Here is a 12,248-nt window from a genome sequence, read left to right on the forward strand (position 1 = left end):
GTGTCTGTATCCACTGCAGTCTTGTTAGGCAACGTCTGCGTTAGAACAGAGTGATCTGAGGCTGTACACCACTAGGTTTTGGTATTTTTAGCCTTGTTGTGCTACAGTAATGATTCCGATCATTTTCAATATGAATTTGAGGCTGCATCGGTTATTTATTTTGCTATATTTGTTCCAGGGTCTACAGGTTCTGGAATAATCCCCTCAGTTAACATGGGTGATTGCTGCTAAGACAGTTGTTGGACAGATAGAGCAAGCAAGGAAGAAAGAGAAGGAAGACATTCACAGTATTGTGTATTAGTGAACAATACAAACATATTGGCATAAAAAAAGAGTTAGAAATATTTGAGAAGGTAGTTGATAAGGAGGTAAGGGATTACCTAGCTCATTTGGCATAATCCAAAGGGCATTTACTAGTCCAAATTGGTTATACGGAAAGACAAGTACAAAACCTATCTGGCTTTCTAGGATCCTAAAGGAACAGATCCTCCTATATCCATGAGGCCAACAATAGACAACGGATGGGCCTGATGCAGTTGTTCCTCCATCTTTTGGGATCTGAGCCTGGTTTTTGCCAGGCTGGTGTTCAAATCTTTTCAAGTCCATGGATTCCTGTCATTTGAGGATCTCTTAGACGACTAAGGACCTCATTTACATTTTGGCAAACAGTCTTGAAGGGTGGTGGACAACATTACCTCCGCCACCCTGACAGACTACTGTCTGCCAAATTTAGAGATGACCACTGGCCCAGCTGTCGCAGAAGTTCCTACCAAGTTACAAAACGTTTAGTAGATAGATGGCTGCCACAGGTTTTCTCAGCTGTTCACCAATCTTTTCCAAAGTTTTTGGTTTTCAGTTAAAAACTCCCAAAACGGGAGGTTGTTTCTAAAAAAAAATAAAAAAATAAAACTAATGACCCCCTCTCCCATACCCTGGAAGATTTCTCTCCAGGTGTTGGGGGGAGGGGGGGGGGGACAGGCGTCATTATTTGTTTCCATATGTGTGAAATTATGTTTCACAAGCACTGAATCTTATGTAAATTTGCATACTATTGAATAGTTGAAAGCTTTTATACTGTGTGAACTGGTGAAAAAGTGAACTATTAATTAAATACATTTTCACTTAGGTATTTCCATGAGCATCTACGGTTAGGCAATCATACTGCAGAAGAGTCTCACGGTTATTCATCTGTCTGTCATGTTCACCGTGAATACAGATCTTGCTGTCTTGTCTCTAGTTGAATGCACCATGTCTAGCTCAGGCAATTTTCTGCTGACCATCCTGTTGTGGCTGACTTATCTACTACTTGGTCTTGCTTTGATGACCAATAGGCCATTAACAACTGGGTAGGAAATTAATATGTTTTTGTTTATTCAGTGAAGCAGCTAATGGCTCTTTTAACAAGATATGCAGTGATCATTCAGCTCTACTCAATGACTGTTTAAGAAAAGACAGCCTTTTTTAAAAGTACGTCTAAAATGTGATTGAAGTCAAATATGAGGACGAACAAGCCATCTTAATATCTCTCGAACATCGCTGATGGTAAGATGCATCAGGCCTCCACCTTTTCCTTGGCAAAGAGATTTACCAACTATGTTCCACTGCAGATCCTCTGGTTTTCTAATTACTAACTTCAAATTCTAATGGTTTGGAAATAGAGATGAGGCATTTGATCCTTTAGCTCCTTGTGTTAAAAACTTTGGAATTCCCTGTCATTGTTGCTTAGAGTGACAACCAACCAACCTTCTGCATGTTAGGAAAAAACTGTAAACCTTTCTATTTGAGAAAGACTGGAAAGACCTTTAGACTCAACTCCTAAGTGGTCATTTGTTACACATTCTCTCTCAGACTTTCAAATGATTAATGCTTTGCAATTTTTAAATGCCTCAGATTTATAGATAGATAGGTGGATTTGTGGAGTACCAGCAAAAATGATCTTGCATGTCTCAACTTCATTTTAATTTCAATGGCTATTATTTTTATGTGCTTAGGTTATATGTTTTTTTCATTCTGGCAAGTGATGTGATGTAAACATAATCCTGTGCTTGACAGCCCACATCCACAATTCTTTTGCCTCTTTGTGGTGACACAGTAAGAAAATGATATAAACTGTGCAGTGTATCTAGTTCTGGTAGCTTACCTGTATCTCAAGAGTTTCACTGTGAGGGTTCTTGCTAAGGAAGGCGATTACTTCATCCCAAACAGGGGAGATGGTCTGGGGGCAAACCTGAAAAAAAGACAACATTATCCTACAGGATGGGGAGCAGTCTGATCCCCATTCACAACATCATTTGATTTAATCCCTGCAGCATACACCGCCACTCCCAAGCTGCAGCTGAATCGAAGTAGACTTGGGCTTAATAGAAGCAGACTTGGAAGGAAAATGCTACTTATCAGTATGCATCTGTTCTTGGCATGTAGAGCTGCAGAATATCATACCTTTCCATAGATCACCATCTGGTGTTGGGCTCGGATGATTGCAGTTTGTTGTTGTCTTGGAAGAAGTCTTTGTAGTCACGAGATAGGTGACTGCTCCCTTATACGATAGTGCGCATGGGCATCGACTCCATCCTCAGATTGTTTTTCGCCATGATGGGAAATGATGGAGTTTGGTAGAAACAGAAAAGATGTCCATGTGAGTGTATCTAAGTAAGATAGCACTGGAACAGATAAAGGTTCCTGGGAGGCGGGTGGGCTTATGATATTCTGCAGCTCTACATGCCAAGAAAAGATGCATACTGGTTAGTAGCATTTTCCGTTCGAGGCATATGAGCTGCAGAATTCATACTTTTGCATAGACTGTATAGCAGTGCTCTCCCTTAGCGGTGGTCACCTGTATCTGTTGCAGTGGTTTGAAAAATTGTTTTAAGAACAGCCTGGCCTACAGAAGCCTGTTGTTTTGCCTGCACTTCTATCCAACAGTGTTTGGTGAAAGTGTGTAGCGTAGCCCATGTTGCTGCTTTACAAATGCCATCTAAGGGAATGTTCCCTAAAAATGTCATGGAAGCCCCTAGTTTGCGTGTTGAGTGAGCTCTTGGGGGAATTTGTAATGTGCGTTTTGCCTTCTGGTAGCATATTTGAATGCATTTGACTATCCACCTGGCAATTCCAGCTTTGAAGATGGAGTTTCCTTTATGAGATGGAGAGGAAGCTACAAATAGCTGGTTTGTCTTTCTAAAAGGTTTAGTTCTGTCAATGTAATAAAGTATAGCTCTTTTAACATCAAGTGTGTGAAGAGCTCTCTCTGCTATGAAATCTGGGTTTGGGAAAAAAACGGGTAAGTCTACGGATTGATGAAGATGAAAAGCAGCGATTACTTTGGGAAGGAATTTTGGATTTGGTCTAAGAACCATCTTGTTACGATGTATTTGTAAGAATGGTTCTTGTATGGTTAAAGCCTGGATCTCATTTACTCCCCTGAGAGAGCTGATTGCAACAAGGAAAGCTGCTTTCCATGTAAGGAACTGCAGTTCGCATTTGTGTAGAGGTTCAAATGGAGGACCCATGAGCCTAGTAAGGACAATGTTTAAATTCCACACTGGAGAGGGTGGTCTTGTGGGAGGAATTATTCTTTTAAGGCCTTTTTATGAATGCTTTCATAGCGGGTACCCTAAACAATGACAAATGCTGTCTGTTTTGCAGGTAAGCGGCAAGGGCAGCAAGATGTAATCATATGGCTGTGTATGCTAGATTACATCTTTGTAGATGCAGCAAATAGCAAATAATGTTCTGAATTGAAGCACAAGTTACTACTTGTGTAACGATATATCTGAAAGAGACATTAGTTAGTGCTAGATACCTTACCTTAGAATATCCCTAGGCGTCAGAATGGATCCGGAAAGCTTTCGTCAGCAGTACCCCTGCATGTCGATAGGCGTCATCGTACGGTTCCCTGTGCGTCGTTGGCATGTATTCGCCGAGATGACGTCACTGGAGCTACTTAGACGCGCCCACTCTTGCTGACATCAGTTCTGTACACAACTTTCTGCGACAGGAACGCAGAGCCATGTAAGATACAAGGCACTGGTGCATAGAAACTAGGGCCCAAAAGGAGGACCTTAACCCTAGAAATCAGTTCGCAGAACGGGGAGGTTGGGTGGGGAGGTAAGGAATCTGTCACTAACTAATGTCTCTTACAGATTTATTGTTACACAAGTAGTAACTTCTGCATCTGAAAGAGACACGTTAGTGATGGATTCCTTACCTTAGAATAGATACCCCAGCAATACCAATCCCAGTGGTGGGTCTACGAACAAGATTACACCAGAAAGTCATGGAGAACAGAACGGCCAAAGAAGGCATCTCTCAGGACCTGACTGTCAAGGCAATAATGCTTTGTAAAAGTGTGCAGCAAAGCCATGTGGCAGCCTGACAGATGTCTTGCAGGGGGACACCAGGTCCCAATGCAGTAGTAGCTGCTATCGCCCTGGTAGAATGGGCACGCAGCCCCACTGGAGGTTCCTTTTTAGCCATGGAATAACAGGACTTGATACACAAGACGACCCAGCGGGAGATAGTCCTCTTGTGAACAGCCCGGTCTTTCTTGGCGCCTGCGTAGCCAACAAAGAGCTGTTCGTCCACCCGGAACTGTTGTGTGTGATTCAGGTAAAATGTAAGAACAAGTTTTGGGTCCAGTTGGTGGAGCCTCTCTTCCTCTCTGGAGGGGTGCGGAGACAGAAAGAAAGTGGGCAAGGTGATAGTCTGCCCGATGTGGATGGCAGTCACAACCTTTGGCAAGAACGAAGGACGAGTGTGAAGCACAACCTTGTCCGGATGAACCGATAGCAAGAGAGGCTTACAAGAAAGAGCCTGAAGCTCACTCACTCTCCTGGCCGAGGTGATAGCCACTAAGAAGGCAGTTTTGAAAGTCAAAAGACGTAAAGGACAATTGTGAAGTGGCTCAAAGGGAGCGCACATGAGATAAGTCAAAACAAGATTCAATTCCCACTGAGGCATTACGAAAAGAACAGGAGGAAACATATGCGTAATGCCTTTCAAGAATCTCTGTACAACAGGAAACTTGGAAAGAGAAGGCTGGTCTGGAAGCCTCAGAAAGGCTGAAATGGCCGAAAGATAGCCCTTGATTGTGCCCAGAGCCGAGCCCTGCCGGGCCAGAGAAACAGGGAACAAAAGGACCTCAGAAAGAGGGACAGAAAGGGGATCCACAGTCTTGGCTGTGCACCATGCCACAAATGTGTTCCACCTGCAGGCGGACCACGATTTAGTGGAGGGACGCCTGGCTGCCAGAATGACATCACAGACTTCGGGAGCAAGTCAAATGGAATCAAATGTCTCTGCACAATCTCCATGCATGTAGGTGGAGGTTGGACAGGTTCGGGTGGAGAAGCGTCCCCTGCTGCTGCGACAGAAAATCCTCCCGCAGAGGCAGTCGGATCGGGGTATCCAGGCTCATACTGAGTAGCTCGGGATACCAAACTCTTCTAGCCCAATCCGGAGCCTCAAGGATGACTTGGGCCCGGTCGCGCCTGATTTTCTTCAGCAGTCTGGGTAGAAGAGGTATATGCGGAAAGTCGTACAACAGACCGCAGGTCCACTCACGAAGAAAAGCGTTGCCGAGCGAGTGCCGCCTTGGAAATTCCAACGTGCAGAACTGCGGACATTGCAGCGTTCTTATGTAGCGAATAGACCTAACCAAGGCTCTCCCCACTGTTGAAAGAGACCTTGCGCCACCTCCGAGTGAAGACACCATTCGTGATCCATGAGACACCTGCGCTGAACTCGTCCGCCCTGGCGTTCAAAGATCCCGCCAGGTGTTGAACCGTCAAGGAAATGCTGTGCCGTTCCAGCCATGTCCAGAGGCGCAGAGCCTCCTGACATAGGGTCCACAACCCCACACCGCCCTGTTTGTTGCAATACCACAAGGCGGTGGTATGGCTATGAGCACCTGCACTACCTTCCCCCTGACAGAAGGAAGGAATGCCTTAAGTGCTAGAAGGATTGCTTGAAGCTCCAGAAGGTTGATATGAAGTCGGGACTCCGCCGGAGACCAGAGGCCTCTGATCTCGGACTCCCCCATGTGGCCACCCCATCCTAGGAGGGACGCGTCCGTTACCACTGTGTGCTCCGGTTGGGGAAGGGAGAGGGATCTGCCGCTGACCCAATGCTGATTTGTGAGCCACCACTGCAATTGCTGTGCAGTGCCCTCCGAGATCTGGACGTAATCGGACAGGTTTCCCTAATGCTGTGCCCACTGGAACTTCAGGTCCCACTGCAGAGCCCGCATATGCCACCTGGCATGCATTGGTCAGCAGGATGCAGGAGGTCATTAGTCCCAGCAGCCTCAAGGTCGTCCTGATCGAAAGCCAGGACAAGGGCTGAAAGATCGGAATCATAGCCCGAATGTCCTGGACTCGCTGTTCGGGAGGATAAACCAGAAACTGTGCCATGTCCAGAACCGCTCCAATGAAGAGGAGCTTCTGGGAGGGAACCAGGTGCGACTTCGGCATGTTGATGGAAAACCCCAGCAAATGCAGGAGGTCGAACGTAGTCTGGAGGAAGGAGACGACTGTCTGGGGCGAGCCCTCCTTGAACAACCAGTCGTCGAGATAGGAGAAGACTGAAACCCCTGATCTGAGCAGAGGAGCTACAACCACCACTATCACTTTCGTGAACACCCGAGGGGCGCTTGTAAGGCCAAAGGGGAGCACGGTGAACTGAAAATGCTCCAGGCCCACCATGAATCGCAGGTAACACTGATGGGCCGGCAGGACGGGAATATGAAAATAAGCGTCCTGCAGGTCCAGTGCTACCATCCAGTCTTGTGGGTCGAGAGCAGACAAGACCTAAGCCAGAGTGAGCATCTTAAACTTCTCCTTTCGGAGAAAGCGATTTACGTTCCGAAGGTCTAAGATGGGACATAGACCTTTGTCCTTCTTCGGAACCAAGAAGTAGTGGGAGTAACAACCACGACATACTTCTAGTGTTGGAACACGCTTGATGGCCCCCTTGGCCAAGAGGGCAGTAACTTCCTGCTTGAGAAGTGTCAAATGATCCCCCGACATGCGGTGGAACTGCGGTGGCATGGCTGGGGGGTAGACTCGAAGGGGAGGGGGTAGCCCCTTCGGACAATCTACAGAACCCACCTGTCTGATGTTATGGTGCGCCAGTGGGGGAGATGATGACGAATCCTGCCACCGACTGGCATCTGGTGGGCCTGAAACACCGGACAAGGAAGGTGTGGAGGCACTGGCAGCGGATGTGTTGGTGGACTGACCTGCATGCTGGCCCTGTGACCCACCTCTGCGAGCCCCACGTCCGCGACTGCGCTGGGACTGTTGCTGCGCAGGCTTGTTCTGAAATGAACGTGTTTGTACGCCACTACCAGAGCTTCGAAAGGAACGAAAGTTAGAAGAGGAAGGAGTATGTGTGCCTGAAAGTCCTAAGGACTTGGCCGTGGCTCGAAAGTCCTTGAAACGCTCCAATGTGTAATCCGCTTTATCACCAAAAAGGTGAGTGCCATCGAAGGGCATGTCCATCAAAGTATTCAGGACATGCGCAGAAAAACCAGTCGTCCTCAACCAGGCATGACGGCGGAGCGCCATCGTTGAGGAAATCGCCCTACCGAACGAATCAGCGGTATCAAGTCCACAGCGTATAGTGAACTTGGCCACATCTCTCCCGTCCATAAAAGCGTGGAAGAGAACTGTCCGGGCCCCCTCTGGACACTGAGGTAGCACCTACTCAACTGCATCCCATACAGAATGGGAATAGCGGCCTAAAATACAGGTAGTGTTCACAGACCGCAGTCCAGAACTTGCAGAAGAATAAATCTTCTTCCCAAACTGCTCCAATTTCTTAGATTCCCTGTCCGGCGGAGCAGAAGGGAACACACTCGGGGACGTCGAGGCCCGAACCACCAAACTCTGAGGAGTAGGGTGTTGTGTGAGGAAGGCAGGGACGCCTGGGGCATGGATTCGGCCCACACTCTTGTCCACAGGGGCCCCTGTGTTGGGCCGGGACCAATTGCCCAGAAGCACATCAGTAAGTGCATCATTAAACGTCAACAGCGGTTCTGTAGAAGAAGAAGCCGGCCGAAGCACTTCAGTTAGTTGGTTGGTCCTGACAGCCACTGTAGGGATCTCGAGGTTAAGTGCCTCGGTCGCCCTACGTAGCACGGTGGAAAAGTTGCCACTCTCCTCCATAGTAGTAGAAGGGGACGGTGAATCAGGCGCCGGAGTGTAATCCAGGCCACCGGCCTCCGCATCCTCAGCCCAGTCGGGGACAGACGCGCACTGTGCTGCGAGAGGGTCTTCAAACCCTTCCCAGTCCTCCTCTTCCTCCACAGGTGGACGAGGGCGTGGGTGGATAAAAGAGTAAAAGTCTCCCATCTGTGTCGGGATCGGCGTTGGGAGACATCCCTCCGGCTCATTGCCGATGTCGGAAAAGAATTCGATGCCGGCATCAGCCGCCGGCGCCTCCTGCATCGGCGCTGTCGGTGGGGGCCGTACGGGGTCCACCGGCAAAAACGGGAAGCCACGGCTGGAGCCATGGAGGCCTCTGTGCGTCGACGACATCGGGGCTGGAGCCGGCGACGTCGAGGAACACGGAACAGTGGGGCCCGAAGGCATGCCGGCGGGGCCGCACGGGCTGAAGATATGTGCCATTGCAGACACAAACTCCTGCAATTCGGCCAGAGTCGCTGATGGACCCCGGAAAGGTGGGTAAACCAACGGTAACTGCTCAGGCTCTGTTGGAGCCACAGGGGCGGTGCCACCTGCTCTCTCAGCCGCATCCCCCGACCAGCGAGGCGAGGACGAAGAGTGGCGACGCTTCTTTGACTTTTTGTGTGTTCGCCTTACCTGACTCCGAGTGCGAAGACTTCGAATGATGGTGCTTGCTCCACGACCAGGCCCTCGACCGCCCATGGGACCGGGGTCTGGAATGACACGGAGCTGACTCCCAGGCCTCCAGCCACTTTCGGGAACGCTCCCACAAAGTTTTTGGGGCCATGGCCCTGCAGTGGGAGCACGACTCGGTGTCGTGGTCACGCCCCAGGCAGAAGAGACACTCACGGTGCGGTCCGTCAGCAGCATTGTGCGCGGACAGGCCTTGCAAAGCTTGAAACCAGGCATTCCTATGCACCAGGATACATTGTACTCACAAATATATCAAAAAATGACTTAGTCAACAAGTGATGGGGTACCGCTCTCTGTGGATCTGCACTTGCTGGCGCAGAAAATGAAAGAACTGACGTCAGCGCGCGTGGGCATGTCTAAGTAGCTCCAGTGACATCATCTCGGCGAATACGACGCCAACAACGGACGCGGAGCCGTCGACGATGCCTATCAACGCGAAGGGGTACTACTGATGAAAGCTTTCCGGATCAAGTCTGATGCCTGGGGATATTCTAAGGTAAAGAATCTATCACTAACGTGTCTCTTTCAGAGGCATCTAGTAGATCCATTTTGTTGTTATTGCAGTAAATGACAAATCTTTTCCATTTGGCTGCATAGCAAGCTCTAGTAGTTGGGCGTCTGGCGTCTTTAATAATGTTTATACAGTCTGGTGGGAGGTTGAGGTAACCGAACTCTAGGACTTCAGTTGCCAGATTGCTAGATTCAGTTAATTTGGATCTGGATGCTGTATCTCTCCATGGTTCTGCATAAGCAGGTTTGGGGAGGGCCGTAGTTTTTGGTGTGGAACTATTGAGAGTTCCAGGAGTGTTGTGAACCATGGTTGCCGGGCCCATGTTTGAGCAACTAGGATCATCTTGAGAGACTGTTGTTTGAGCTTGCGTACTACTAGTGGAATGAGTGGCAGTGGCGGAAAAGCGTATGCAAATCTGCCTGACCAGTTCATCCATATCGCATTGCCCTGGTACAACAGGTGTGGAAACCTGGCAGCAAAGGTTGGGCATTCTTGCGTTTGCAAATGTGGCGAACAGATCTATGTCTGGGTGGCCCCACATTTTGAAAAATGGTTGAAGAACTTGAGGATGAAGTTACCATTTGTGTATCTGCTGTGTCTGACGACTTAGCAGATTTGCAACCTGATTGTGTACTCCTGGGAGATGTTCTGCCAGAAGATATATGTTTTGTGGAATGGCCCATCTCCATATGCTTTGCGCAAGTTGAGAAAGTTGCCAAGAATGTGTTCCTCCTTGTTTCTGTATATAATACATTGCTTATCAATACCAACAATGGATAACAAAGGGTCTAGACAAATTGTGAATTGGCTGTGTGCATAAAGGAAACACCCAACAAGTCCACCGAAAGTGTGTCACCATTGGATGAGTGTTCCCATCAGATCACCGACCTGTACCGCCCTGCATCATTTGGGGATCCTTCACCCGAAGGAAGGTGGTTTTACCCACTGTGGACTGGATAGATGCAGCCCCCTTATGATGGAAATATGACAAAAGTGCATATAAAATGTTTATGGTATCAGGAGGTAAGCTGAAAAGCAGTGCATGTGTAAATAATACGTGATAAAGTGCAAAAATGTGCTTAAAATTGAGTGGTGGAAATGGAAAAACAATTTTAATATGATCCTATCCACTCTCAAATGGTTAAAATCAGAGCATAGTAGCGTCAACAAATAGCTACTAATGTTGTGATGTGGTCGACATGTTTCTGCAGTTCTTATGAAGCCTCGAGGTCTTCTGCTGCTTCCTCAGGACCTTACTAAATGCTACTGCATATCGTGAAATAACGTGTTTAAAGAAAATTCTTAAATATCACCTGGGATTCGCCTGATGAGGTAATCCGCGGATCGCCCAGTATCAGCAGGTAGATATAAGAAAAAGAAAAAAGTACACAAAATACACACAGTAAGTTACAACATATGGCACTATCTTGATAGTATCAATACATCGCCAATACAATTTATCGGTCGAGGATTCTATTCTAGTAATCCAAAAACTGCCATCATATTATTTAGGCGAAATCATTGCATCACTCACCTATATTTTAGGGAATGCACTCTCCACCTCACCTGGCTACAGCTCAGGTAAAACGGAGCACCGCTCTATAAAAATATAAGGGGGGTAAGTCAGGGAAGGATTTTACAAGCTGCATACATCATTAATGGCAGACATAGTTTGTATGGTGTCTGCTGCTGTTAACCAACTCAGTTGTATATAAATTAAAAATTAAAAAGGCTAGGTGACGTAAGATAGGGGTGCTATCTCCTTCTTGTCTGTTCGTAAGGCTCAAGTTAACCAGCAGCCGAATACCGACAAGGCGTGTTTAAAACAAACCGCCGAGTTTTTTACATGGTAAATGGTCGGTACGCAACCTTGCCTCGCTCTTGCCAAACATACCCACTCAGTTTAACAAATCAGCTGTCACCGCATATTTGTAGATTACACATAATCTATGCTGTGCTTGTCTCCGGATAGGAGTTACCACGCTATAGTAGATGGTTAAGTGATCTGCGGCGCACAGAGCCGTAGCTATTGGATAATTGAGTTCTGAATAATGAACTCGTCCCCGGGTAAGAGTTACCGCGCTGCACTCCAAGATGCCATAGCCTGTAAGCAGATGGTGTAGGCGCTTACCTGTCCGTCGGTACTCCGGACGTCCGTCTAGGCTGTCTGGAGGGAGGTACCGAACCGGGCAGGAAGCCGCCATTCATAACGCCTACAACGTGAGATGTGTGTCACGTAATCACGTGACCTACGTCATGACGTCCCGAGTTTCTGGGAGTTGTAGTTGTCTCATCCCGTAGCCGAGCATGGTCGATTAGCCAAACGGGTTGAAGTCATGTTGGCAGTGTTACGATCAAATAATCTCTCAATTTAGGCATTGGTGGTAATAACAATTTATGTTCACACCACTATTCACAATTGCGAGGGTATCGTGTCACGTGTTCCCGCGGACCACGCCCCACTTCAAAAGTATCTGGGAATTGGAGTTCGTTTTCTGTTAGAAGCGTTATGGATACGATGTTCGAATCTCTCCTAGAGTAGAGACATTATCGTAATATGGAAATTGTTATGGGCAGTTGTAAAAACCAAATTAATATTAGAGGCTACGCAAAAAGTAAAGGTATCACTAGTGGCTGATCTCTGTTTGTTAAACATAGATAACTTAATATGAAAAGGTACAAATAAACCTCATGTAACTCTGTCACTATCAACCGTTAGTAAGGACCCAAGGGTTGTGGTCAATTAATTATAAACACACACATATAAGAGTGTGTCAAGAGTCATAATGAGAGCAGTTCAATCTTCTTGTTGTGATGGTATCCTCACTTATCATGGGCGAAGATCTCATGGCATATTTAGT

At 47.4% G+C, this 12,248-nt stretch overlaps 1 protein-coding gene across 1 annotated transcript in view; it reads right to left on the reverse strand.

Moving 5' to 3' along the window:
* ESYT1 (extended synaptotagmin 1) overlaps positions 1 to 12,248 on the reverse strand; it is a 433,655-nt gene that overhangs the window by 90,984 nt on the left and 330,423 nt on the right. The window contains exon 24 of the mRNA XM_078686263.1: positions 2,141 to 2,227. Within this exon, the coding sequence (XP_078542389.1) occupies positions 2,141 to 2,227 (87 nt within the window). The remainder of the gene's footprint in view (positions 1 to 2,140; positions 2,228 to 12,248) is intronic.

The sequence above is a fragment of the Lissotriton helveticus genome, chromosome 1_1 (assembly GCF_964261635.1).
Source record: "Lissotriton helveticus chromosome 1_1, aLisHel1.1, whole genome shotgun sequence".
In the NCBI taxonomy this organism is placed as follows: domain Eukaryota; kingdom Metazoa; phylum Chordata; class Amphibia; order Caudata; family Salamandridae; genus Lissotriton; species Lissotriton helveticus.